The 23,902-nt window shown below is 47.5% G+C and overlaps 2 protein-coding genes across 3 annotated transcripts in view; both read left to right on the top strand.

Moving 5' to 3' along the window:
• LOC108790732 overlaps positions 1–4,344 on the top strand; it is a 26,734-nt gene extending 22,390 nt beyond the window's left edge. Inside the window, exons 2-3 of the mRNA XM_018561065.1 lie at positions 2,010–3,981; positions 4,275–4,344. Of these exons, the coding sequence (XP_018416567.1) occupies positions 2,010–3,981; positions 4,275–4,344 (2,042 nt within the window). The remainder of the gene's footprint in view (positions 1–2,009; positions 3,982–4,274) is intronic.
• Positions 3,349–23,902, top strand: part of LOC108791309 — a 25,013-nt gene continuing 4,459 nt past the window's right edge. The window contains exons 1-8 of one of the 2 annotated variants that reach the window (XM_018561767.1): positions 3,349–3,353; positions 5,662–5,732; positions 8,093–8,184; positions 8,273–8,331; positions 11,289–11,455; positions 13,990–14,149; positions 15,424–15,615; positions 18,183–18,413. In XM_018561767.1, coding sequence (XP_018417269.1) covers positions 5,666–5,732; positions 8,093–8,184; positions 8,273–8,331; positions 11,289–11,455; positions 13,990–14,149; positions 15,424–15,615; positions 18,183–18,413 — 968 coding nt within the window. In that variant the 5' untranslated portion in view covers positions 3,349–3,353; positions 5,662–5,665. Of the gene's footprint in view, positions 3,354–5,159; positions 5,733–8,092; positions 8,185–8,272; positions 8,332–11,288; positions 11,456–13,989; positions 14,150–15,423; positions 15,616–18,182; positions 18,414–23,902 lie in introns of those variants that run through there. The other variant, XM_018561757.1, reaches the window with a different exon arrangement.

The raw sequence follows: 23,902 nt of genomic DNA on the forward strand, positions 1-23,902 counted from the left end.
TCAAAGAGACCCTTTTACCTTTCCCTGAATGGGCAAAGTAAACGAGCCTCCTTAAAGCACCGGCGCGAGAGTGACGAGTCTGTTAGCAGCTAGTGTTTTCCAAACTGTCTCATGGCACCGTGGCACCAGACTTGGCTTCCATCACTCCTGGAAGTGCCACGTGATGCGCCATCTGCCACGGGAGCTTTGTCAGAATCTCAGCAGTTCATTAACACAATCTGTGCATGTTGTCCCACTCTAGCGTAATTGACAGCTATTATGTATCTGCAGGGTTTAGTGATCTGGCTGTTACCCAGTGGCTAATTTGGGCTTTCCTCATGGACAGCTTGAATCCAGTTCCTCTAACAATTTTTAAGAATTGTCACGTTTGAGACGGGAGAGGCATATGTGCTGCTTGGTAATTTATGCACATGTAGGATGAAAACTGATTACACGCTGCACGGCTTCCTATTTATTGTTGACATAACACTGAATCTCATTCCATCCTGTTTGTTTTGTATGAGCCGTGTGCTTTTAAAGTTAAGTGTCTCATTATAAAGGTTTCCTGATCTGTCAAACTTTCCTATTTTTTGTCCAAAAAAATGTCAGTAGAACTCTGACCAGGTTATGGTCATTCAAACATTACCACATTCATAAGGCTAGCTTCAGATCTGAGCGATACCCGGGAACGTGCGTTCCGGGAACGCACAATCACGTGCACACATCGGTTTCCGCGTAGCCTCATTACATAGTTACATAGTTACATAGTATTTGAGGTTGAATAAAGACATTAGTCCATCAAGTCCAACCTATTAGGATCTCATTCTAGGAGTACCTGTACCCCTGTATATTACGGTCCCTTAAGAAATCGTCCAAAAGTTTCTTGAACAATTCCACATTATTTGCTGAAATCACCGCCTGTGGCAGTGAGTTCCAGACCCTAACTGATCTTACTGTGAAGAACCCCCTTCGCCCCTTGTGCTGGAATTTTTTTTCCACCAATTTTAGGTGGTGGCCTCTAGTTTTTGTAATGGAATTAATTTTAAACAGTTTATCGCTAATGTTGCTACCACCATTGAACATCTTGTACATGGAAATCATATCCCCCCTTAATCTCCTCACCTCCAATGTGAACATGTTTAAATTTAGTAGCCTCGTCTCGTAGCTCTGGTCCTCCATACCCCTAATTAGTTTGGTTGCCCTCCGCTGGACTTTTTCTAACTCAAGGACATCTTTTCTTAGTTGGTTCATTGATTTCAATGCCCTTACATCCGTGCTGCAATCGCTAAAAAAAAGGCACAAGTACCTTTTTTTTGCGACACACGACACGTGGATTGTTTAGCCGCGATCGTGTTTAATTGCAAGGGTGGAATCGCAGCAGAAAACCGCGCAATCTGCCCAGCACGACTGGGGTGCCATTAGAAAATAATGGCACTGCCAGTGCGATCGGCTGTGGTGGCAACCCTGTGACAGCCCAGCAATCCGTGTGGTTTTGTGCACAATTGCCGCGCGGTCACGGATCGCCCAGGTTTGAACCTAGTCTAAAAGGCATTAAATAACTTTTAAAACAAGAAAATACACTTAATTCCCCACTCCATCCTAAACAATGTGAATGAGGGAATCTCACCTGTTGTATTCTGATAGCCAGCGGGCACAGCCGTCAGTATACCCTGATTGGCTGCAGCCACTGGTAAGCCAACGATTTTCGGTCCAACTCCTTCAACAAAAGTCAATTGAGTAGTTGTCTGTTGTCAAATAGAGTGGTGCCCACAGAGCCACCAGCTCGAATTTCGACCGTCTCGCCAGGACTCGGCCAACATTCGAGCAGCGTATACTGGGTTTCTCTTACAAAATTGGGCAAAACATCCTAGGCAGCCGAAGCCGTATCCCTACTCTGCGTACGAGATCAAAATGTTCAGGCTAAGACATGACATCATTGGCCTAGATTAACGAGGAACAACAAAACTTGTTTTGTGTTGATGTTCTTATTGGTACAATATCTTCTCTTTTTTTTTTTTATCCCCCTTTAGAGCTTGTTGCCAATAACACCGATGCAGTGGAATCCTTTGCAAGTACCACCTTAGGGGCTCAGTTCATCATGGCTGTGACCCACAAAACCACGCTCCGTAAACCATTACCAGCATCCCGTGGACCAGCAAACAAGACAGCCGTGCCTCGTCCTCCACCTCTTAAAGATGGCAAAAAACAACATAGTTTTCTGAATCCCGCCAATGTCCGGCCAGTGCAAGAAGGTGCAAATACCAGTGATACAAATTCTCCGAATTATCAGCAAAGAAGCTCAACGCCCTATGAGTCTCCGATGAATTCAACTAAGATGCCCTTGACTGCCAGAAGTCATTCATTGAGCGATTCCCCTCAAAAGCGGCCAGTCATTAGAAAAGTTCCAACTGTACCCAGCAAAGCCAAAACAGTTCAAAAATTTGCAACTAAAAACCCTTCTGCGAGATATCAAAGCCTTCCACATTTACATCATAAAAATGTCACATCAAAACCTGGTCAGTCAAGGGACTCCAATTTTACTGCTGGCTCAAGAGCATTGCCATTCAGCCCCATTCCTCAGCGTACTGCCAACACACCCCTGAGAAACACTCTTAAACCTGGACAAAAAGGTGTTCCATTTCCAGCAGATAGGGTTAAACAATTCCCAGTGGCATTACAAGCAGTATCACAGATGGGTAGGCAGCTGAAGGAGAAATCAAGTAACACATCAGTTCTGCTCAATACCCTTGTAAATCAGAATTCTAGCTTTCTCACTAACAGCCTTCAACATACGGCTCAATCTTCTAACTCCACATTTACAACTGGAGAAGAGGCTATTTTGTATGAACTGAATTCTCTGAACACCCAGAACCATCTATTGAACTCTGAAAATGTGACTTCTGTGCCTGAGGCCGATCGACACAACGGTGTCTCAGGAGCTGGACTTTCAAGAAAAGTAAATTTGTCAGGAACACACGATTCCAAAGTCATGCAAGAGTTGAAATCCAAAGTAAATGTAAGGATACCGGATAGAAACATATTCAATCACACAAACCTAAGCTCAACAGAACTTCATGGACTTGTTCAAGAAGACAATGTTCAGTTCCATCCAGAATTTGCCACTCAGCCTAGTGCCATTGGCCTTACACAAATTGATGTATTGGCCACCCAGACTGCAAGGACTTCTGATATTGTAAGTCATTCAAATAACCATTCTGATGGACTTGTAGATGCTGCAATGGAAGTCCAGAGTGTTGTGATGACGGGGGTAGCCACAGAAGCCAAGAGAGAGAAGAACCAGACTCAGCTGGGTATAAAAGAAGGCCATAAAAATCACCACAATTCGACACATTCTCACAAACACAGACACCTAGGTTTACAGTCACCTAACCAAACCGAAACCAACACATTATCTCAACATAATGATAGACCGTATAATAGAACAACCTCTTTAGAACCAAACAGACATCATCAGAAGCACCTACACAACCACACTCAGCCACACTCACATAGCCACCATAAACACCTGTCAGATCACCATTTACAAAGGAATCATGTTTCCCAGACTCAAGTACACCTAAATACACAGGAACATCCAGATTTAACCACTCAGATACAACCAAGCCAGTCTAACTCACAACAGCTTCACACAGAGTTAATAACATCTGTCCAGAGGGAAATTCCCATCCAAAATAATACACATTTCAGTGCTAGGCCATCGAATCCCCTCTATATAGGAGCTCTGCAAGAGAATGAGATAGGGTCGGTAACAGCAGAAGGACTTTCAGGTACAGCTCATCTAAGGCTAACTACCCAGACTGTCTTTGACAGTCACTCTGAAACGACAACCAAAGAACCCACAACACAACACACAATTTCTGTAACAGACAGTCAAACTACAGTTCACAAGCTGAACAGTGTAGAACAAGGTGGACAATCTGAAGCACCCTCCAGCCTACACACTAAGCCATTCATACACAGACATTTAGAATCACACACAAGGTACAACTTGACACAAACAACAAAATACAATGGAACCACACACCTTCAACTAGCAGCAACAAAACAGCCTCCATTAGATCTCACCCCACCCACTATAGGTGAGAGGATCACACAGAACCAACCAGGCACTCCTTCATCCCAAGAGGAGCTAACCACACCAACACAGGAGCAACAAACCATAAGGAAGCAGCCAAATCAAACTTTTCTAGGTCTACCAGAACTAAGCACATCAGAGGTAGGTTTAACCATCAAAACTCAGCCTAAGGTAATCACACAGACACCGCCACTTCTAGGTACACAGGCACAGACAGAGCTGTCTACAAGACAGGTCTGGCCCGAGATGTCCACACAGAAACCGTCTAACTTAACAAAAAAAAGCCCACTGATACCTGTTACTGCAACAATGCCTTATCTGATCACACAGTCCCAGCCAGAACCAACAAGAAAGAATCTGACAAGCTCCATAACATTGGTATATGCTAATAAAACACAACCACAATTATTCAATGATAGCCACTCCAATGATAATGGGCTAAAATCATCTACAGAGAACAGAATAGAATTATCCACCAATACAGAGCCCATCACAAACAACACTCTGGAATCTACTTATGGAACAAAACCAACCTCAAAGAGCCCAGTAGAACCAATCACACATACAAAGGGTCCCACACAGACAGAATTCATGACAAAGACCAGGGAAGTCTTCCCAACAATTCTAGAGCCAATTACAGAGGTCACCACTGAATCAACTAATAACACAGAAGCAATTCTACCGGGTGAGACAAAGGCTGACTCTCAGGTGGAGCCAGTCACAGAGAGTAGGGCTGAGTCTACTGCACCAAGCGAACCAGCATCTAAGAGAGATTCTACTACAACAACAGAGAGCAAGGCTCATCCCACCACAAAATCAGAATGGGTCTCAGATGAAACAGATACCCAGAAACAAACATTGGCAACCACACAAACAGAACCATTCACAAACAGGAAGCCAGAATCAACCACACAGTCTGCCACTGAGCATTTATCAAATTTTACAAACACAGAGTCAATCACAAGTCATGTGGCAGAACTTGGCACAGATAAAGAACCAACCACTGGAAACAAAATGGACTCATTCACACAATCAAGTATCACATTCCACAGAGGGGAGAAAGTAGAACCAGCAATCAATATTGAGGCTGGTCTAACCAACCAAACAGAATTGATCCCCAAGACATCCTTTAAGCCAAGTGTACCCTATTCTCAGGTACCTACATCTCGCAAAGGGCTCATACAATCTACACAATCAGATGCTGGAACACCTACATATCATCAGGCAATCACATGGACTGGACCAGAGTTGTCCATGAATGCCAATGAAGAAGCCGATGTGCAAACTCCAGGAGACCAAGCTGTGGACGTGTACACACCAACAGAGAGGACCTCATTTATCAATCATGCAAATGTAATTGAGCATAGGACAGAAGTATCTGCCCCAACAGCGACTGGTGAATACCATGGCTACACTCAAAATGGGGTGCAGTATTCTAGAACACCAGTTTGGGATGTAGGCGCATATCCCACATCAGGACTTCCTTCGGGACAGCCTCAAGACCATGCTACTACAGTGACACATTATAGAACAGAATCTCCTAGCTCAACGATATCAGTGACTTCACCACAATCCAATTCGCTTAGTGAGATGATGTCTTCACCGTCCGGCAGAGACAGAATCTTCATCGTAGATGAGCAACAACCAGTTTTTAAAGGTCAGTCGTGAATTTTCCTCCACATCAACGAAAACCAATTCTTTGTCTGTTTGGCTTCTTTTCATTTTCATTTGTCGGCAGAGATGTTTCTAAAAGTAGTTCAGCAGCTGCTATTGTTTACTGACCTTTTCAAAAAGATATTTCATAGAGATATCATGGCAGGTTTTCCAATCGTAAGACTGGAGAAACCGCAGTGTTTGTAAGAAAGACCTGAGACAGTACCAGCCATTTATTATAGAGCAGGAGTGTGTTTTATCATCATGCAAGTCATCCGTGTCTGATTCCATGCAAATAGTATGCAGTACATGTTGACCTGAAAGGATCAGTTCATCTACAACTGATATGTCAGCAGAGACTCTGTCACTTGGAACAAAAGGAATGTATGAGGGCATGGCTTAGTGGTAGGCCCCGACACTGCCCGGAAAAACAGACTGACATTTAGCCGTGGCAGGAAGGTATGGGGGGGCTGCTGCAGGTATGTTCACCTCTAGGTGTCTGCACATCATACCTGCTGTAGTTACCCCCCTGGTCACAGAGTCTCTATGAAATAGCTGCCAACAGGTTCAGTCAACTATCAGCTTTGTATACAATTATGCAACTCTGGTGGAGAAATCTTTTTGGCTTCCCAACTCCATTACAAGAGGGCTTCACTTCTCTGTGGTGGATCTACTATAGAGTGTTGCAGAAGTAGGTAGACTTCTGTGACTTTCAGAGACCCCTCCACTTATAGGATTGAAAAGCCAACGGGTGACTCATTCTATCAGCCTCTAGACATGTAAGCTGCCGAAAAATTCAGTTCAGATATTTCGGGATTTCGATCCGAAATTCAATTCGGTTCTGGTTCCGGATTCGGACGAAATCCTAATTTTCTTTAGTTTCGGATGAATTTATGAACGTATATTCGTCACAACTACCACAGAAAACCATATACAGATATTAATACTAAAGCGGAATCTCCTAGACCCGAATGGCATTCAGGAGTCCGAATTTCCCAATTGCATTTGGGAGCTGCTGAATGCCAATCGGCTCTGGGAGGCTGAGCTTTAGTAATATATGTATATGGTTCCCAGACCCGGATAGCATTTGGGAGCTCCCGAATGGAATTCGGAAATTCGGATCCCGAATGCCATTTGGGTCTAGGGGCCTCAACTTTAGTATTATATGTATATAGCGCCAATGTTGCCGAAAATTTGTGTTCGGACCCATTCGGATGCATTAAACCGAAAAACACATCTGATTGGCCAGAAAAGTCACATGACCGATGCAGTTTAGTTTTTGAACGAAATTCGGACGGGATCTGAAATTCGGATTCTGACACATTCAGATGCATTGGGATTCGGATGTTCTTGAATGTACGAATTTCAGAAAATTTGTACGAATTTTGATTCTGGAATGAAACGAATCGCCTAATAATTGGTGTTTGATGGTGTGATCCTTTTAGGAACTCAGAGATGATAAGCAATCTTATTGAGATCCTTCTGAGATTGTGATGTGTATTCCTGCTCTCTCTGGAGGAACCTATAAATAACAATACATAAAAGAGAGTGTAAATGTAATGTCTATATCACCACAATAGGTTAGTAATTGTCATGCAAGACATACTGGTAGCTCAGATGGCTTCTTCCCAGAAATGCCCCATGTAAGTCCATATACATCTAATAAATACACAAGCCAAGAGCTACTTGATATAACATGAGCCACCTTGGGGCTTATATCTTAAACACTGGCAATTATAAAGGGGTACAGACTTTAAGGCATAGGCCGTAAACCTTTTTGTTTGGAATAAATTGGGAAGGATTAGAGCCTTTTTCAGGTTTTTTCTTTACTTATTGTCATTGTGACACCAGTTTCACCAAACAGGAAGCAAGGGAACATCTGCAACAGGGCCACTGACAGAAATAAAAAATCCGACAGGGGTATAAGACACAAATGAGGGCAGCTCTGTATTCAATTATACTGTACATTGTAAATGTATTCTGTAAATGCAAGCAGTGTAAGGACCTGACTCTTTCATCTCCCTGTACAGCAGAGCTCAGAGGGAGAAGCAACACAAGGAGTCAGTTAGCTGTGCTGCAGTGCAAGGAGCATGCTGATAGAAATGAGCTCATCAGTCTTCTGCTTGTCCTTTCATATGATGGGGGAGGGCTAAGACCTGTAGGCGTTAGGACACAACAGGCATTGTTTTCCTGCGTTTGGTCAGCCAGTTTTAATTGGGCAGCACATATGTCAGTAAAGAGACTGCCTCTGACCTTGCTTTGCAATGCACCATAATCTGTGTGCCGGGAGTTCAGCTCATATCATAGAATGGAGTAGAATCTTGTCTGTGGATAACATTCTGTCCCTTTACTCATCTCCTTCAGTGCCAACAATCAGCCTGACTTACAAAGTGAATGTACAACAATCTGCAATGTGCAACCATCTTGAACCTTGCAAGAAACGCTTCAGCAAAGAGGTCAGTGACCCTCATCGGGCTTCAAATTGGCCGAGTCCTCTACCCAGCCGGTTATTAAACAGCTAATCGGGTTCATGTCTTCCTGCAGGTGACTTCGGCATACAAGTACACGGCTGGATTTGACAGGGCGGACGTGATCAATGTGACGTAAGTGCGATAGCAACAGCTGTGTCACTGCGCTGGTTATGAAGTGGATGTGGATATCAGAGACATTGTAACTAGATTGTATCAAATGTTTAAGACTTTGTCCTCAGCCCATGTGATCTGTGAATGATATAACATGCGAGCATCAGATGGTAAATATATATGACATCACTGCATGGATAGGACTCCATGTTATATATGCACCTGAGGGCACAGGCTGACTGATGGAAGGGATCTCATACACAGCTTGGTTATATGAGAACATGAGAGCGGCCATATTGTAAAGCAGTATTTTTTCAAGCAAGCCAGTGCATAAGTTGTACAGGAAGGAAAGGGTTAAAGAAGGACTGTCTCTCCTCACTTATCCTCCTGGCTGTCTCTCCTCACTTATCCTCCTGGCTGTCTCCCCTCACTCTCTCCCCTGGCTGTCTCTCCTCACTCTCTCCCCTGGCTGTTTCTCCTTGCTCATCCTCCTGGCTGCCTCCCCTCGCTCCCTCCACTGGCTGTCTCTCCTTACTCTCCTGGCAGTTTCTCCTCGCTCTCTCTCCTGGCTGTCTCCCCTCGCACTCTCCTCTGGCTGTCTCTCTCTCTCTCCTGGCAGTTTCTCCTCGCTCTCTCTCCTGGCTGTCTCCCCTCGCACTCTCCTCTGGCTGTCTCTCTCTCTCTCTCCTGGCTTTAGCTCCTCGCTCTCTCCCCTGGCTGTCTCTCCTCGCTCTCTCTCCTGGCTGTCTCTCCTTGCTCTCTCCCCTGGCTGTCTCTCCTTGCTCTCTCTCCTGGCTGTCTCTCCTTGCTCTCTCCTGGCTGTCTCTCCTCGCTCTCTCCCCTGGCTGTCTCTCCTTGCTCTCTCCCCTGGCTGTCTCTCCTTGCTCTCTCCCCTGGCTGTCTCTCCTCGCTTTCTCCCCATGTTGTCTCTCCTCGCTCTCACCATTGGCTGTCTCTATTCTCTACCAGATATCCAGTACCACCCCATGGTGAGTTTTGTTTATCTTGGGTGTTGACTGCCTGTTTAGAACGTATGTCCCATACGGGAGCCTGCCCAGTATTATTTTTAGTTTACCTTGATAGAAGGTTGCGATGGGCAAGAAGAATACTTTCCATTAGAACCTCCATTAGTAAAGGGACCTGTGGGAGTGAGACAACCTGGAAGGCGCCATAATGACCTCACCTTCTAAAATCTAGTTGCCTGGCTGTCATCTTCTTCCATTGGCTTCATCACTCTGAGACACTGACCTGGGCCGAGCAGGCAAATCAGCACTTCTGACTTCACTCCAACTTTCTAATCTACATTTGTGTCGGGTTTGTGGCTAAAGCTGGCCTCACACCAATAGAATTTCAGGGATTTGTTTTTGGAACATTCGTGTGATTTTCTGGGGTTAGGTAAATTGGGTGAAATGGACAATGGATTTTGAGGAATTTTGGGAAAATTGAAGCAGCAGGATGGAAAGTTTTTTCTCCAACGTATGAAATTCTAACAGTGAATGTGGTTTTCATTCAGGAAACGCCATTAATTTTCCAAAATCGAATGTTAAAATCAAACTAAATTTCAGTCGCCATTCGTCATGTCTGACGGCATTATCGAATGTTCTGACCAGATTTTTCTCAAGGATGTTTGTATGGAAATCTACCAGTGTATGGCCAGCTTCAGAAGCTACTAAAACCAGAGACGTCCAGAAGGAGGTCAGCAATGGCGGACCCGTATTTCTCTCCCAACAGATTTCCTGTAAAGTTATTCTCCTTAAACTGTCTCAGGGAACACGGCCTATCTTTGGAGTGTCTCAAACATCCACCATGCCATAATCTGTCCACCATATTGTCTAAATCCATCTGGTTGTTGCTATCTTTATTTCCTGAATGGCCTTGAATTTGAGCGTGTGAAAATGCAGTGAGTGAGTGGGTGTGAGTGGGTTCCCTTGGTCCAAGCTCCGCCCCTTCTGTAATCCTCAGAGAGGAAGGGACTGAAATGCAGGTATGTGTGTGTGTTCCCTGGTTCCAAGCTCCGCCCCTTCTGTAATCCTCAGAGAGGAAGGGACTGAAATGCAGGTATGTGTGTGTGTTCCCTGGTTCCAAGCTCCGCCCCTTCTGTAATCCTCAGAGAGGAAGGGACTGAAATGCAGGTATGTGAGTGTGTTCCCTGGTACCAAGCTCCGCCCCCTCTGTAATCCTCAGAGAAGAAGGGAGTGAAATCCAGGTATGTGAGTGGGTTCCCTGGGTCCAAGCTCCGCCCCTTCTGTAATCCTCAGAAAGGAAGGGAGTGAAATGCAGGTATGTGAGTAGGTTCCCTGGGTCAAAGCTCCGCCCCTTCTGTAATCCTCAGAGAGGAAGGGACTGAAATGCAGGTATGTGAGTGTGTTCCCTGGTACCAAGCTCCGCCCCCTCTGTAATCCTCAGAGAAGAAGGGAGTGAAATCCAGGTATGTGAGTGGGTTCCCTGGGTCCAAGCTCCGCCCCTTCTGTAATCCTCAGAAAGGAAGGGAGTGAAATGCAGGTATGTGAGTAGGTTCCCTGGGTCAAAGCTCCGCCCCTTCTGTAATCCTCAGAGAGGAAGGGACTGAAATGCAGGTATGTGTGTGTGTTCCCTGGTTCCAAGCTCCGGCCCTTCTGTAATCCTCAGAGAGGAAGGGACTGAAATGCAGGTATGTGTGTGTGTTCCCTGGTTCCAAGCTCCGGCCCTTCTGTAATCCTCAGAGAGGAAGGGACTGAAATGCGGGTATGTGTGTGTTCTCTGGTTCCAAGCTCCGCCCCTTCTGTATTTCTCAGAATGGAAGGGGCTAATGTGACGCGACTTGATTTTAGAATGATATAAAACTCAGATGGAAGGTAAGTTGAATGGATTTGCTTATTTTAACACAATGCAAATGTTACCTGAATAGCGCTAAGTTGCCCGATTCAGGGGACCGGAGTCGCCATTGCAGCCTGCCCGTTATCCTGCATTGGCAGTACCCTGTGTGCTTGTTGTTTTAGGTTGGCTGGCGCTGCCCTGGAATACAAAGTGCAGTTCAACGTGCGACTAGGGAGCCCGATGTCCGCCGAACAGGAATTGGTACTTGCTAACCCAACGTCGGTGTTTGAGACCCTGGCCCCCTCGGAGTACACCCTCCTCTCCACGATCCGCAACGCCTCCCTGGCAGGTGAGGAGACGTGTTCATGTACAGAGACAGCTTCTTCTATGGAGGGGCTCACCCCTTGTCTGGGCATGTGTGACACAAGGGTTAGGTGAGCAGGGATGGTGTCTATCAGTAATCAGTAGATAAGGGGGTAGGTAATCTCAGCACTCCAGCTAATGTGGAACTACAAGTCCCATGAGGCATTGCAGGATTGACAGCCACAGACATGACTCCAAGAGGTAGGTGCATGATAGGATTTGTAGTTACTAGACATGTAAGCTGCGGAAAAATTTGGTTCGGTTCGGATATTTTATAATTCGGGATTCGGATCCAAGATTCAATTTGGTTCGGATTTCGGACGAAGTCGGAATTTTTGTTAGTTCCGGAAGAGTTTACGAATATGCGTTGGGAATACCACAGAAAACCATATACAGATATTAATACTAAAGCTGAATCTCCCAGACCTGAGTGGCGTTCGCGATCCGAACTTCCCAATTGCATTCGGAACCTCAGCTTTAGTAACATATGTATATGGCCCCCAGACCTGAATGGCATTTGCGGGCTCCCCAATGCAATTTGGAAATTGGGATCCCGGATGCCATTGGGGTCTGGGAGCCTCAGCTTTAGTATTATATGTATATACTGTATATGGCTCCCATGTTGCCGTCACGAAAATTCGTGTTCAGACCCGTTTGGATGCATTAACTGAAAAACACATCTGATTGGCCAGAAAAGTCACATGTCTGATTCAGTTTTGTTTTTGAACATAATTCGGACGGGATTCGGAAACGGACATTCAGATGCATTGGGATTGATTTGGAAGGAAACGAATTGCACATGTCTAGTAGTCACCACAGCCGGAGAGCCAAGGTTGCCCACCCCGGCAGTAGATATTCTTCTGCAGAGAGCTCACCTCGCTGACCCGTCCTTCTCTCACTGGCAGCACTCTCCTTTCTCCATAAAAGCTGGCCTGCCGCGTTTCACTTAATGAAATCCATTTCAGAACAGTCACATTTTATGTCCCCTAAGTAAATGTTCAGCGAGAGCTTCACGTCATTAAATAACCATTTCAAGCCGGAGTGTCTTCTGCTGCCAGAACGACAGGACTTCTATTTATTATGTTCAGGACTAAAAATATGACAGATTCTAAATTTACTTTTAATATTTTCCAAGCTGTAAATATAAAATATATTGCTATGTACCCGTTGGAGCCAGCAGCCAGAGAAGGTGGAACATTACAAGTACAGGGAATGCCGGAGATGCAGGTGGTCCTCTAACTGTCTGTAGTTGAGAACACTATAGATCTAATCTGAGCCGGTGTACTATCAAAGATTGTGACTGCGTTAGAATGTGTGACTGGTGACGTGGTTACACATTCTAACCTAACCCCACCCAGTTTTCCAGCGGTGGAATGTCACCGTTCGCGTGGTCACACATTTTAACATAATCACGCCCATTTTTTCCAGTGTTAAAATATGTGACCGGCAAAAGGTGAAGAATTCTAAAGCCTTCTCAGCTGTTCCAGGGTAGATCGGCATCGCAGATGGTATGTGCAGGAGAACCGATATGTCCTGGAACAGCTGATCGGTCCTGAAATGTCACTTCTGTCCGACTTTGTGGAATGTGAGATCGCAGTCACAAAGTCAGATAGATGTGACATTTCGGGACCGATCAGCTGTTCCAGGGGAGATCAGTTCTCCTGCACATACCATCTGCAAAGCCGATCTACCCTGGAGCGCTGACAAAGCGTTGGAATTCTACACCTTTTGCCGGAAAAAATGGGCGGGATTAGGTTAGAATGTGTGACCACGTCACCAGTCACACATTCTAACGCAGTCACAAACTTTGATAGAACACCGGGTAAATCTTTATTGCACATGAGAAGAAGTCAGAAGAGAAAGCCAACACACTTTGGGGCCTAAATCATCCCCCCTTCATCAAGGCTGAGAAATATTTCCTCCTGATGGAGGAGCATTGAGCCCCAAAACGTGTTGGCTTTCTCTTCTCATGTGCAGTAAAGATTTATTGGATCTGTGGCACTCTCATCCTTTTCAAATTCCTTAAAGACTACACCGGGGGACCCCCAAACATACCCCAGCTTACAGGATTTAGATATAAAGCCCTCATCCTTCCTACTGTTGGGTCTAGCACTCTACGAACACATGTATCATTGAACTCTCTGTAGTGAGCTGACAGCACAAGAAAACCTTTGTTGCATTAAAATCCTAAGCAGTGGCAGTGTTGTCAGCCCTGCCGAGTTCTCCCGTGCTGGACTACAGAAAACTCCATCTTTGTAACATAAGGGGAGGGGATCTGTAGTCCAGCAGGGGAGAAGTGGGCAGGGCTGATAACACTGATTGGGATTTCAGTGCAGCGTTGCAGGTAACTGCAGTAAGTTAGGAGCTCGCTGGATTTCCGGCAGCTCATCAGGTATTTGTCTATCATTGTGTATAGGAAAGCGTTCATGAATTGTAGAGATTTGCTGCATTTTTGTGCCCAGAGCTCACTTTTAAATGGGACAGTCATGGTTCTCCTACTGACATTGTTCTCTTCCACAGATATGGTGGAGCCGTGTACAGAATGGTTCTCGTGCCCCCGAGGGTTCCGATGTGTGCCTCAGCGCAATCTTAGCGCCTTCTGCCTGTCACCGTGTCACGGCGCTTTCTGCCAAAATGACGGCATCTGTATACACCGCAAAGGCCAGGACCCCGTGTGCCAGTGAGTAGGACAGTCACCGGGCTTTTTAGATGTCCTTTGCACTGATGGATATCGAAATGTGTTCATCTACAAGTCGAGGATCTAAGTAAAGGATAAATCTTCCTGACATTATCTCTGTGACCCCATTGGGGAGATGTTCTCACTTCCTGTCCCTGTAATGCTCGTACAAGGAAGGGGAGGCTCAGTCATCACCATGACAAGGAAGAGCGGACAACAATATACAATGATCAGAAGTTCTAAGCCTCCTCACTATACTATGTGGTATAATTTTTCCTGAGTTCCCGCTGGAGAGATTTGACATTACTTCCTGTCCTGACAGGAAGTGTGGGAAAATCTGCTCAATAGGGACAGCAATAATAATAAAAAAAGGTTCTGACCCCACCTTGTTCTATAGTAGACCAAATAAAATAGAGGGAAGATTTAAGTTCTCTGGTAGGAATCTTCTAACACTCTAGTGGGTTAGTTTTGTTCCACTACCTTGGAAAGTGGGTGGAGCTGAGACCACTCTGCTGTTTACAGCTCCGCCCATTTTAAGTGGCCTACTTTTTTGTATATTGTCACTGCGCCTCCTATAATGCCCGGCTAGAGTGGGGGGTTTTGGTTCTCTGAAGGCCAGGCCTCAATCCACCTGAACTGGATAATTTCCCACCAGCTTTTTATGCTTCTTGAAGACTCCGGCCATGAGACCTCCACTCCGGGTTCCCAGCTCCGCCCACTATGACACTGTAATGAGGTTGATGATGGACGTTGGTTGCTCCAATGTGAAGATCTCAGCAGTGGAGTCCATGAGACACACGAGATTGTACCTCCCATAATGCCCGGCTAGGTTGGGGTTTGGTTCTCTGAAGGTCAGGCCTCAGTCCACCTGAACTGGATAATTGGATAATTTCCCACCAGCTTTTTATGCTTCTTGAGACCGCCACTTCGGGTTCCCAGCTCCTCCCACTATGATACTGCAATAAGGTGGATGATGGACGTTGGTTGCTCCAATGTGAAGATCTCAGCGCTGGAGTCCATGAGACACACGAGATTGTACCTCCCATAATGCCCGGCTAGGTTGGGGTTTGGTTCTCTGGCCTCAGTCCACCTGAACTGGGTAATTGGTCAATTTCCCACCAGCTTTTTATGCTTCTTGAAGACTCCGGCCATGAGACCTCCACTCCAGGTTCCCAGCTCCTCCCACTATGACACTGTAATCAGCATTATTCCAGCACTTCCTGTCCCTGTCAGCCATTTCTTTATTGCTCTGATCCAGCCCGTCCTTATCTTGTCAGGTGCCCGGTTGGCAGAGATTTCTGGTACATGGGACCCTCCTGCGATTATCGAATGACCCATCACCGCCTTGCCGCCATTGCCTGCGCTGTCGTGTTCTGCATCATCATCTGCGCCGCGGCAGCCGTCTTCATCCTGGTCCGCAGGTTCCAGACTCAGATCCTTCAGCAGAAAGTGGCTCAGACGCAGAGCAGGTAATTGGGTCTACAGGAAATGGAGCATATGTCTGTAGCAACCATCTCCCTTTCAGCTTTATGATGGACTGCGCATGTAACACACAAGATTCTTGCGGGTCAAGGACTGGTTGGGCCATAGATGACAACCCCAGAGCTCCAGCAATGGTACATTCCATTAAAGGTTTATACCAGGGGTCGGCAAACTCCAGCTGTGGTGAAACTACAAACCCCAGCATGCTGCTTCCTCTGGGAGTCATGCCTGTGGCTGTCAGAGTCTTGCAATGACTCATGGGATATGTAGTTGCACCACAGCCAGAGGGCCCGATTTTGCCTACCGCTGGCTTATACCTTCGATGAGCCAATCAGAACTGGGCTTATGTAATGATCTGAATACATGATATTATGGAAGATTACATGTGCTGTATGATTTATAGATTCTCCGTCTACATTTCCCTGCCATAGAATGCAGCGTATACTTACATCTCTGGTGCCCCTTTTCTCCTGCCCAACCCTTATGCGGACGCTGCAACCATCATAAGTCTGTATCGCAGGGGGTAGGCAAACATTGGCCCCCAGCTGTTGTGGAACTACAAGTACACAACACAGTGCTGAGATGCATGGCGCTGCATAAACCTGCAGCAGGTCTGCATGTCGCCGGACTTCATTGGGCACGCTGCGGGGACTAGAAGAAAGTGTCGTTTTGTGACACTTCAATAAAGTTAAGGAAAAAAATAAAATAGTTTGATGCGTTAGCAATACAGCGCACAGCCCCCCCCACGCCCTACACAATGGACACCAGCCCGTTGCACTAATATGGGGGGGTTTAACACATAGGATTGTGTGAAGGAACCCTAACACTCAGACAAAAGGTTCATCTTTCAAGGCTTCCACACCAGGAGAACGATCCTCATTATGAAAAAAAAAAAAGTGACAGTTGTTTGCATTGCGTCCAATGGGATTTGAATATGACAGTCACATGGCTGAAAATGAGCAACCTTATCTTTGTGTGAAAGCTTTGGGTGGGGTTAACATGTGGGCCGGTGTGAACGAACCCTAACACTCAGACAAAAGGTTCAGCTCACAAAGCTTCCACACCACGAAAATGCTCCTTTTTTTTTTTTATTAAGGTGACAGTTGTTTGCATTGCATCCAATGAGATTTAAAAATGACAGTCACATGGCTGAAAATGAGCAACCTTATCATTGTGAAATGAGCTAAATAAGGGGGCAAATATACATTTTCCACAAATGCCACATATACAGATTCTATCATATGCGTACGCCGTCCCTTTAAAAACGTTACAGCAAATGGCGCCGGTGTGCTTTAGATGGACTTGTTGCCATGGCAACCTGCGATTTGCTTTATGACTTTTTTTTATTTATATATATATAAAATTGAGAACATTGGGTTGTGTTATCCAGAGCAAACCAATCACGTTTGACGTTAGTGTGTTGGAGCGCGGTTACCACGGGCAACACCTCCTGCCAATCAGAGTTGGCATTTTAATGGAACGCTTCCCCGCGCTCAGTCAGGCTGAGTTTGCATCAATTGCTTGATGTGTACGCCGGAGAATATCGCCCGTTCAGTGATCGCCCCCTGCTGGTGAGAATGGATTCTCAGGGCGCACTGCGAGACAGCAAGCCGGACCTGGCCAGGCTATCTGTTGCTATGGTAACTGCTGAGGAGAGGCAACACTAAAAGCTTTCTGGAAGCTGCACATTACGCTGTCATCTAAAATTCTCTTTCTGTCGTGAACTGTACAGGCTGCAGACAGAGAATTACAATTGTGGACTGCCGGTTGTCCCTGATGTGCAGTGAAAGTCCCTCTGGCCGCACACTATACAATCTCGTTTAGATCGCATTATGTAATACAGGGGTAGGCAACCTCGGCACTCAAGCTGTTGTGGAACTACAAGTCCCATGAGGCACTGCAAGACACTGACAGCCACAGGCATGACTCCCAGAGGCAGATGCATGACGCATTGGTAGTTTGATCACAGCTGGAGTGCCGAGGTTGCCTACCCTTGATGTAATGCAGGGGTAGCCAAACTCCGGCCCTCCCGCTGTGGTGGAACTACAAATCCCATGAGGCATTGAAAGATTCTCACAGCCACAGACATAACTCCCGGAGAGAGATGCATCATGGGATTTGTAGTTTCACCACAGCTGGAGGGCCGAGGTTGCCTACCCCTGATGTAATGCAAGCGTGCGTCTGATTTGAATTGCTCTGGCTTGTCCTCATAAAGGAGATTGTACAATCAGATTGTATGGTGTAGATCTGGTGATGTCACTAATGTGCTGATCACTGTTCTCCTTGCTGGAGGCTCTGACGGGAGGAAGTAGAGCCCTGCCTCTACCAAGATGGCCGTCTCCATATAGAGAACAAGGCATGGTAAATGTCACTGGTTGCCAGGAGCACGGCGGGACCCTGGCCAGAGCGTCTCAGGAGATGCAGAGCCCTTACACATCTCCGGTCTCAATGGCTGAACAGAATTTTGGGGAGTCAGGGTGCTGAGGGGGTGCAGAGGGAGGGGTGCCTGATCCTTTTACTTTTCACTTTGAGTTGACACTGTGTCTGTTCTCAGCTACAGGAGATTCAGCCGCTTCGATGACGTCCCCACTCATTTCTGGTGTCCCTCCCAGACGTGGCTCACCACCTCGGCCTCCATCAACTCTCTGGACAATCCGGCTTTCAGCAGCTCTGAAGAAGTCTTTCCTCTGCAGGCCCTGGGGAGCTGCGTGTGCGGCTGTCAGGATGGGGCCCGCAACACCGCCCCTGCCAACCCAGCCCAGGAGCCATCAGGGGCCCCTCCCAGGTACCATTCATTCCTATTTTGGTGTATAAAGGGACAGTAGATACTTTTAGTCCACGACGTTCACACACCCACTCAGTCATAGCATGCAGTCTGGGCACTGGCACAATGGAAGGCACTGTCTTTTTTTTCTTCAAGCTTTATTGAATTTTTAAAGGACATTTCATTGACAGCTATCTACTGCTGCATTGCGGTGACTGGTGCTGACTTCAATTGAGCACTTTGTGTCTGATTGAGGAGATTTACCTCCACTTCCTGTACTGTAGACCCAACAGGAAGTGAGATCACTGCAAAGTGAGGGAAAACCCCTCTTACACGGTTGTCATCATTGGATGGTTTCCCATCTATTTCTGTGTTGGTGACAGCTCACGGTTTTGGGTTTCATGAGTCTGGTTAGTGGTCACCAGGGCAAAGAGAGACTGTGTATATCTCCCTAAGGCCTCATTCACACGAGAAACGGCCGGCACGTACAGCTTGTGATTAGTACGCAGCCCCTGTCCTTCTCTATGGGAGTACGCGGCCATACGCCCACCCCAAGTGCAGGTCCGTACGGGTGCAGGTGTCCCGGCTCAGACGCCGACAGGATCCATCCATGGACGTGCAGGGCGGGTGAGCGTAGGCGGCGTACGGCCACGTAGTCCTATAGAGAAGGACAGGGGCTGCGTACTAATCACACGCAGCGCGGAGCTGTACGTGCCGGCCGTTTCTCGTGTGAATGAGGCCCTTAGGGAGATAAACACCGTCTCTCTTTGCCCGGGTGACCACTAACCAGGTACTAATCACACGCAGCACCTGTCCTTCCCGGGAGCTGCCCGATACGGCCGTGCACGCAGCACGGAACTGTACGTGCCGGCTTTTTCTAGTGTGAATGAGGCCTAAAGGACACACAGACAGTTAGTACCCTGGTCAGGTTTGTATTACTAAGGATAGGCTCGGGCGTGTTCGCAGCTCCACGTGCCGAGCCCGCCAGGAAGCTGACAGCGCCAATCACTGGTACTGAGACATGTTCCCGGTCCGCAGCTGCAGAGATCTGGAAATGTCTCAGTGCATCTGGGTAGTGTTGAACGCCGATAGAACAGGGTTAGTGAAACTTTGGCCCCCCAGCCGTGATGAAGCTAAAAATCCCATCATGCCTCTGGGAGTCACGCCTGGGACTGTCAGAGTCTTGAAGTGCATCAGTGGGACTTGTAGTTCCACAACAGCTGGAGTGCCAGGATTGCCCACCCCTGGTCTGTAGTATTCCCCTTCGCAGCTACATGAAAGGTTATGTAGGAAAGTGATGGGATGGTGGGGGAGCTGGGCCAGCACAGATAATAATTAGACACTCCCAGAAGAATAGAAGGCTACGGCATTTTAGGAGGAGGGGTGTGTGCTAGTGAAGGTTTCCCACCCCGCTTTAAGTAATTGTGACTCTCACTATATGTCAGAGCAAATCACATGTCATCTGTCTTGTAGTGCAGGTCAGGAAATAAAAGCACGCGTGTGATTGGCTGTATGAGTGCCTAGTGCCGCCATGGTAGCAGGAAAACTATGACTATGCAGCTTACAATCTGATGTACAGGGTTCTGCCTGTCTAAATATAAATGTTTTGTACACCTAAAGCTCACCATACACGTTACAATCTGACCGACCAATCTGTGCAATCTCATTTTAGAAGACCAAAACTATGCAAATCATTTATGAGATGACCACATACTATATACACCAATTGTCTCATTTGGAGTTACCAAATCCATGGAATGGGGGAAACCCTAAACAATTCATTCATATCGTGTCACTCAGGTGATGGAATAGCTAAAGGAGGTTGTATAGAGTATGGCCAGTGTTAAGGTGCCCATTCACTGCTCGATTCTCGTACGAGAATCGCGGGAAAGCCCGCGATCGTACGAGAATCGAGCAGTGTGAACGGAGACGTGCGACCGTTTCTACTGTACGGTCGCACGTCTTCCGTCGAACCAGCATGTTTGAAAACCAGCCGGGAATCGTACGATTCTCGGCTGGTTAGAACGGTGCTCTAGACAAATGCTGAACGGGCCGGTGTGCGCACGCGCACACTGCCCGTTCAGCATTGCGGTCATCGGAAGCCCGCCCCTCAGGGGGGCGGGCTTGCGATGATCGAGAGTGCGATCTGCCTGTCCAAGATGGGCAGATCGTACGTTTTTTTAATCCCTTTACAACCATCGCAAGACTAAGGTCTTGCGATGGTTGTACAGTGTATGGCCACCTTAAGGGATTTTACAATCAGATTGGAACATGTGGGGTGAGCTTTAGCCTGCTGTGTACCACAATACTCAAATGACAGCTAATGGACAGGTCGGTATGGATCACATGGACAGGTCAGTAAAGACTTTAAGGACATGTGGTTATGACGGACAGGGCGGTAAGGACCCCGCGGACAGGGCGGTAAGGACCCCGCGGACAGGGCGGTAAGGACCCCGCGGACAGGTCGGTAAGGACCCCGCGGACAGGGCGGTAAGGACCCCGCGGACAGGGCGGTAAGGGACCCCGTGGACAGGGCGGTAAGGGACCCCATTATATGATGGATACTCTCAGACTGTCTGTGTTGCCTCAGGAAGTCAGTCAGATTCTTCCACTCCCTCCACCATGCTGCACTGGGAGAAGGAACGGGAGAATCCGGCTGCTTTTCCCTCCATCACCCCGATGACTGAACTCCGACTCATGACTGGCAGTCCTGTCAGCCCCACACAATTCAAATTGGATCTTCCCCTCGGGCTCGGCTGTCTTCCTCTAATGGCCGTCAGATCTGATTCTGTAGTTGGGAAAGGAAGAGCAATGTCTTGGGCGGGAAAGCCAGACACAAATGGGCAATTTGCATGTCTGTGATTCCGCGCCTGCGCTTGGCGGCGGCAGCGGCTGGATGTGCAGCGAATATTTAATCAGACATCTTTCCCACCAATCTGGCTCTGAGAGGGTTAATGCATCCCCCAGCAGCTCAAAGACCCCGGCACCTTAGCTGTGGAGGTATTCCGAATGTGCAGGGACACAGCGCTGTGATTGGTCGAGCTGTTGTCATGGTTATACTCCTCTCTGAGCTGCTGCCAGTGTTGTGGATGCTGCTGCAGGGAGGATGTGTAGGGCAGGAGAGTGTTGGGATGGGGAAGGGAGGGGAGCGGATCAATGGATGTGCGGAGGACTTCACACTGCGTGGACACATGTAGCCCCAACAGACCGGCACATGATCCAACAGATGATCCACATCAGGAATATGAAGCATGCTGTAGGTGTAATGATGTCTGGGGCTATGTACTCACATACAGCGGGCACAATGTGTTTTCTGTATGTAAAGAGACCCTGTCAAGTCCAGTCATTGCAGCAAAACTGTTAGTTTTGAGTCCACTGCATTGTAACACTTCCACTGTGTCATGTGAAAGCACTTGAAGCTAAACGCCAGACAAAACAAATACCAGAGTCCTGTGTATTCCTCCTTCAATCTTGGTGAGCTTTGTGTATTTCTTCCAGATCTGTCCAGTTATCCCGTGTGAGACGTGGAGCTTCCCGTAATAAAGACCGCTCACTGCTGCTCTCTCTCCTTGTGCATGGTGACTGGTCTTGTCTCCGCCCCCTCCTATAATAAAGACCGCTCACTGCTGCTCTCTCTCCTTGTGCATGGTGACTGGTCTTGTCTCCGCCCCCTCCTATAATAAAGACCGCTCACTGCTGCTCTCTCTCCTTGTGCATGGTGACTGGTCTTGTCTCCGCCCCCTCCTATAATAAAGACCGCTCACTGCTGCTCTCTCCCCATGTGCAGGGTGACTGGTCTTGTCCCCCCCCCCCCTTGTAGTTGTCAGAGCTTACAAACAGCTAACATTTCCGACCAGTACTGCATCCTGGCACACGATGGGAACAGCGCCGTGATATTTATTTATTTATTTTTTAAGGAAAATTGTCCCCCCTCCCCTTCCCCTGTGGCCTCTGCAATGCGTCTCTGCCACAGATGGTTGAATAGATAGCCGATTAATTAATGGTTTATTTCCCTGCTGTGTTTTTCCATCCTGCGCTCCATTATACAGACACGATGGAATCAGGAAGAGAGTCTGATTGGGCATAGACACAAACAATCAATTGGCACGCGGCGGGCGATGGTCTGACCTCTTCCGTGTGGACAATTTACACACTGACCTAGATTTTCAGAGTGATCATAAAGGGGGTTTCTAGATGAGCCTTTCAGTGACAGCCCCCTTTAAAAGTATACAAAATCTTAAGGCACCCCAGTCCCAAATGTGAACATCTGACCCCTCCAAAACCCATACCAGACCCTTATCCTAGATAGGAGTCTGGTATAGATTTTAAGGGTGGACCCCATGCAAAAGCATATGGGGCTCCTCGTCATATCAAAGTTCCCCCTTCAGATCAGAAGCCCCCTTCACATCTGAGTCCCACCATCAGGAGCCATGGCGGCAGCAGTATGGCAGAGGGTGGGAGGTGGAGCAGGCCTGGACCATTGGATCCCACAATTTCTGGATTAGCGTCATGACGCTGCACAAAATTTTCGAGCTACCCCTGAAGAAGTCAGAAGGCACCCCCGGAGAGCCACAGCACTTTGAGAAAGGCTGCTCTAGATCATGTGTAAATTCAGCTTATGGGTTTGTGAGCCTTTTAGTAATTAGAGGACTTGTGTGTACAGCAGGGGCCAGCAACCTTCCCCCCACCCCTGACGGAAACAATCCCAGCCACCCACGCCCCCCTCGGCAAAGCCGTACTTACTTAGATTTGGCAGGCAGTGTTCCCTCTATTTACATTCCAGTGCTGCATTGCTCCCTCTGCTGGCTATACCTGCACATTACAGCCTCATAGACCTCTATGGGGCCATCTCCCAGCTGGGAGACGGATGCAGCCAGGAGAGGGAGACTTGCAGCACTGGATATCAACAATCAGAGCAGTGGCCTTCAGCTATTAGTTAGTCTAGATCTGCGGAGGGCGAGGGTGGGATTGTTTAGATGGGGGGTGGGGGGCTCATAGATGTGGTGGCTGCATTAGTTTTCTTTTTTTTTCTCCTCAAGTAACACACTTCCTGTCCTAGGGTGACAATGCTCACGCGTCACTCACTGTACTGTATCAATGGAGGAGCAGCGTTGTCACCCTAGGACGAGTACTCGTAGTTGCCCAAATGCTCCGATGCCTAGCCCGATATCTGATTGGCCGTGAAGTCGGCTCCATGCTCCCTCGTCACTTGTAATGACTCACTGCCCGGCTTCCTGATTGGTCGTGAAGCTGGCCAATCATTGCCCAGCTTCCTGATTGGACAGCTTCTCGACCAATCAGGAAGCTAGGCAACGAGTCATTATACGGCACCTGGCTTCCCGATTGGCCAGAAAGCCGGCTCCATGCTTCCTCGTCACCTGTTGACGAGGAAGTATGATGACGGCTTCCCTGCTACTCGGGAAGCCGGGGGGCGGGTAATGACTTGCCTTATGGCTTCCTTAAAGGGACTTCTGGTATCAATATCGGCAAATACCGGAAAAAAAATATCG

This window comes from Nanorana parkeri, unplaced genomic scaffold (assembly GCF_000935625.1).
Source record: "Nanorana parkeri isolate BGI_ZX_2015 unplaced genomic scaffold, ASM93562v1 scaffold19, whole genome shotgun sequence".
Lineage (NCBI taxonomy): Eukaryota > Metazoa > Chordata > Amphibia > Anura > Dicroglossidae > Nanorana > Nanorana parkeri.